General features: G+C 53.5%; 1 protein-coding gene across 1 annotated transcript in view; it reads left to right on the top strand.

Moving 5' to 3' along the window:
• The window catches only part of WNK2 (WNK lysine deficient protein kinase 2), a 151,298-nt gene that overhangs the window by 117,272 nt on the left and 30,189 nt on the right, over positions 1 to 3,837 (top strand). Inside the window, exons 25-26 of the mRNA XM_010836061.1 lie at positions 722 to 910; positions 1,638 to 1,736. Coding sequence (XP_010834363.1) covers positions 722 to 910; positions 1,638 to 1,736 — 288 coding nt within the window. The remainder of the gene's footprint in view (positions 1 to 721; positions 911 to 1,637; positions 1,737 to 3,837) is intronic.

The following is a 3,837-nucleotide window of genomic DNA, read 5'->3' as shown; positions in this document are numbered from 1 at the left end:
CAGGAGGGAAGAACCGGAGTCCCAGCTGCCTGTGGGTTGCAGTGTGCTCCTCCCTGCGGAGTGCTGCCCGGGCTGGGGCCTGCTTCCTGTGATCCCGTTTCTCAGATGTATGTCAGCCCCTGACAGTGGGGGTTGAGAGCTGCCTTGGGGGAGGGAGAGGATGATAGGGACCCTCCTTGCTCCCCAGCCTTTAACCACAATGCCCAGGCACTAAGAGTACACACCGCAAGCCCCCACAACTCTGGGGTGGGGACCCAGTGAGCTGAAAGCCCCAAATGCATCAGGTGGGAAGCCAGCAGTGAGCTGACCTTAAGCCTTCCCTCTCCATGTTGCAGGTAACCTGCAGGATACACACCCAAGAATTTCTAGGATTACCCAAAATTACATGAATTCCGTATCAATTCCTAAAGCTAACACGAGACTTCAGAGAGTGAGGAAATCCACAGGTCCCCTTTGAGCCCACGTGTACATCTGCAGATGGGCCGTGGTCCTTTCACAGCGTTTGCACAACGTAGGTTAGCACCAGTGGAAACAGTGGTCATTTTCTTCGATCTTCCTGGCAACTGCACATGGGTGATCCAGCAGAGTACCCATTGCCTGTAGGGACTCAGCTTCCCCAAGGTCACCCAGCAAAGAGCAGGGAGGATAGACATGGCCTGAGCTGGCTGGTCTGTCCTGTGGTGCCTCATCGTGCCTGTCACCCCTTCTCCCCCCAACCCAGGTCACTTGTCAGACTGCAGCAGAGCCCCTCCTGCTAAGGACCCTGCCCAAGCTGGGGCAGGGCCCACAGCAGCTTCAGACCCATGTGGGAAGGCAGTTCAGACTCAGCAGCCTTGCTCCGTGCGGGCCTCCCTGTCTGCAGACATCTGCTCCGGCTTGGCCAGTGATGGAGGCGGAGCGCACGGCCCAGGTGATTCCCAGCTCGCCCGTCTCCGAGCATGTGCTAGCCTCATAGGGCCCGTGTGGCATAGAGGGGACGTGAGCTGCAGCCAAGGCTGCCGACAGCCTCTTAAAGAAAAAGAAACGTTAGATGTAGATTTTGAATGAGAAAAGTGGATGGCCTGCCCATCATCAAGTCTTGCTGTAAGCGGCTCAGAGGGAGGTGTGCTTTGCAAGAGCCGGCCTGGGGAAGGCGCCAGGACCACTGAGAGGTCAGATGTGGCATCTGCTGTGTGCTCTGCGCCGGTTCCCAGGCACTGGCCCACCCCCACCCTCCCCCACTCCCCACTAAACATGGGTCCTTCCGTCAGGAGGGCCAGTTGGGGGGACGAGGGCACAGCTCTCGAGCTGGGAGATTGGCCTTGAGGAGGAAATGCTCGTCACCGCTGCCGTGGATGCAGCAGCTACGCGATGAGGTGCTCCACCCCCACCATCTCTCTCCAGAGAAGTCGTGGTGACCGCTGCCGGTGCCCACCCCCACCCTGCCCCGCACGCTCTCCTGGGGTCCGCTTCTCTTCCGCTCCAACATTGCCTCCTTTCCATTATGTGATCAGTGGCTGTGGTCCTCTGGGCTGGGCTAGGTGGAGCCGTGGATGCTAAGTGAAGAGGCTGATGTGGCTGGTGGTGTGTAGGAGGAATCCCAGAGACTGTACTTGATGCCTGTCTCTTTGTTTTCTTCCCTCTATATTCATTTGCAGGCTGGACGGTTTACCACCCAACGTCTGAGAGAGTGACCTATAAGTCTAGTAGCAAACCTCGCGCTCGATTCCTCAGTGGACCCGTGTCTGTGTCCATCTGTCTGTATTTGTTCTTTTGTATTTTATCACCTCCTGGCCCTTGGTTTCTCCCCTGCCCCTCCCTGTCTTCATTATCTTCCATACATTTTGTAGGACACCTTACCCCACCCCCATTGAAATCATGTACTTGATACAAAAAATGGAACCCCGTCCATGCCCACCCTTCTAGCCCCAGAAAGCGCCAGTGCATGCTCTTGGCTGGCTCGTGCCTGGACACCAAAAGCATGTGCAGTGGTCTGCCCACTCCCAGCCCCTGGCGCTCTGCCCCAGGCCCCGGGGTGCTCTGCATTTCTTTCGTCACTTGTTTGTTTAGTGTTTTGGTTTTTTTTTCTTTTTTCTTTTTTTTATGTTGGACGTAGTTTTATTTCTGTTGCAATCGTGGCAGATTTACACGTCCGCTGTCCCCAGTTCCAGCGACAACAAAAAGACAACCCCGGCCTTCTCTAGACGCATGGTGTGTTTCACACGTGTCTGGACTCTGAAGACATGCATGTAGCGAGCCGAGACAGTTCTAGAAGGTCACTGGAGGGTGTAACTTCTGTACAAGGGCCGTATCACAACATCCAGTACTGTTAACCCACTGCCCCACTCCCTGCATGTGGAAATGCTGAGAGAACGTGCTCCAGCTAGGATGCCTCAGCCCCCTCCATTCTTGTCACGTCAGGAATCTCTGACCCTGAGAGACATGATTCCAGGCCTCCTGCTGTGCCTGTGTGTGGGCCCGGCCCCTCCTGGCCTTCTCTCTAGCTGGAGCACTTTACTTGGTGTATTTCCCTCTCATCTCACCGACCTCAGAGATGAAGTCGATTATTCAGTTCCCCAAAGCTCTGCTAAATCAAAACTCAAGTCCCAGTCATCATCTGCCTCCCTGGAACACACTGCTAGCACCCAGGGACTCCATGTCCAGGAATGGCACATCTGCTCAGGCTGTCCAAAACCGTTTTCATCCCTCAGGCCAATTGGCCAATGATTCAGAAGCTGTGAGGTTTTCAGGTTTTTGTTTTTCAACAGAAGTGTTAAGCTTTTTACCCATTGGATTGTACATGCTGGTTTAGGGCCTCTGGCTTTTGCTGGTACAATAAAGATACATTGTGTTTGTTGGGATCTGAGGCCACATCCATGGCAGGCATCCATCAGAGTTCAGTGTCCATCCCCATCAGAGTGACTTTGGCACCCTCCCCGGGAGGGACAGGTCAGAGGCATAAGACTATGTAGAAATGCTCGGGAACTGCCCAGTGCTCCTTGTCTACTAATAGCACCCCCGCCTTCCCCCGTTTCTGCTCAGGTGTCTGGGTCTGCAGGTTAGTTGCCAAGTTGGGTAGGGGGCTGGGAGGCCTGCATGCATCCTGGCTCCCTGCTCACCTCGCACATCACCCATTAATCCTCTTTCTTCTGCCTGTGTGTGCCTGGCTCTCGCCTGGGAAGCTGTGGTGAGGGCACCTGCACCTCTAGGCATCTCCAGGCATCTCCTAGTCGGACAAGTGTGTGTATCACTGCTTGAGGGTGGCCAGCCAGGTGTGGGAAGCAGAGTAGAGCAGGGCGTTTGGGGTAAAAATGTGAGTGAAGAGTACCATGTGCCCCTGAGGTCATTGCCAGGCTACCTTTCTACTCAGGTGGTTCTACTTTTTTTAAGGGTTTTCATTTATATCATTATTAATTATTGTTTCAAGATAAAAAAAATTGAGGATCAATAGGGACAAAGAATCAGGATCAGATAGAATTCTTCACTTTACCACTTTCAGTTTTTAAGGGATGAGAATATGTCTTCCCCTAACCACACTACTTGTTTGTGGCTAGGAAGAAAGAAATGTGTGTGACAAGGCTTGGTGGCAAACAGGGAGCTGGCCTACGTAGATTAATTTTAGGTGGTGGTACATGCTGGCCTATAAGGCTTTATTTCCTCTGATGCTATGAATCCAGTAATTCTGCCTGTTTTCACACAGTGGCCCTTTTAGGCATACCATGGCTAAGCTCGGAGAAGGCAATGGCACCCCACTCCAGTACTCTTGCCTGGAAAATCCCATGGACAGAGGAGCCTGGTAGGCTGCAGTCCATGGGGTCGCAAAGAGTCGGACACGACTGAGCAACTTCTCTTTCACTT

The sequence above is a fragment of the Bison bison genome, unplaced genomic scaffold, assembly GCF_000754665.1.
Source record: "Bison bison bison isolate TAMUID 2011002044 unplaced genomic scaffold, Bison_UMD1.0 scf7180017864057, whole genome shotgun sequence".
Taxonomy (NCBI): Eukaryota; Metazoa; Chordata; class Mammalia; order Artiodactyla; family Bovidae; genus Bison; species Bison bison.
The sequence above is the reverse complement of the archived record's forward strand: the minus strand, read 5'-3'. Positions and strand labels throughout refer to the sequence as shown.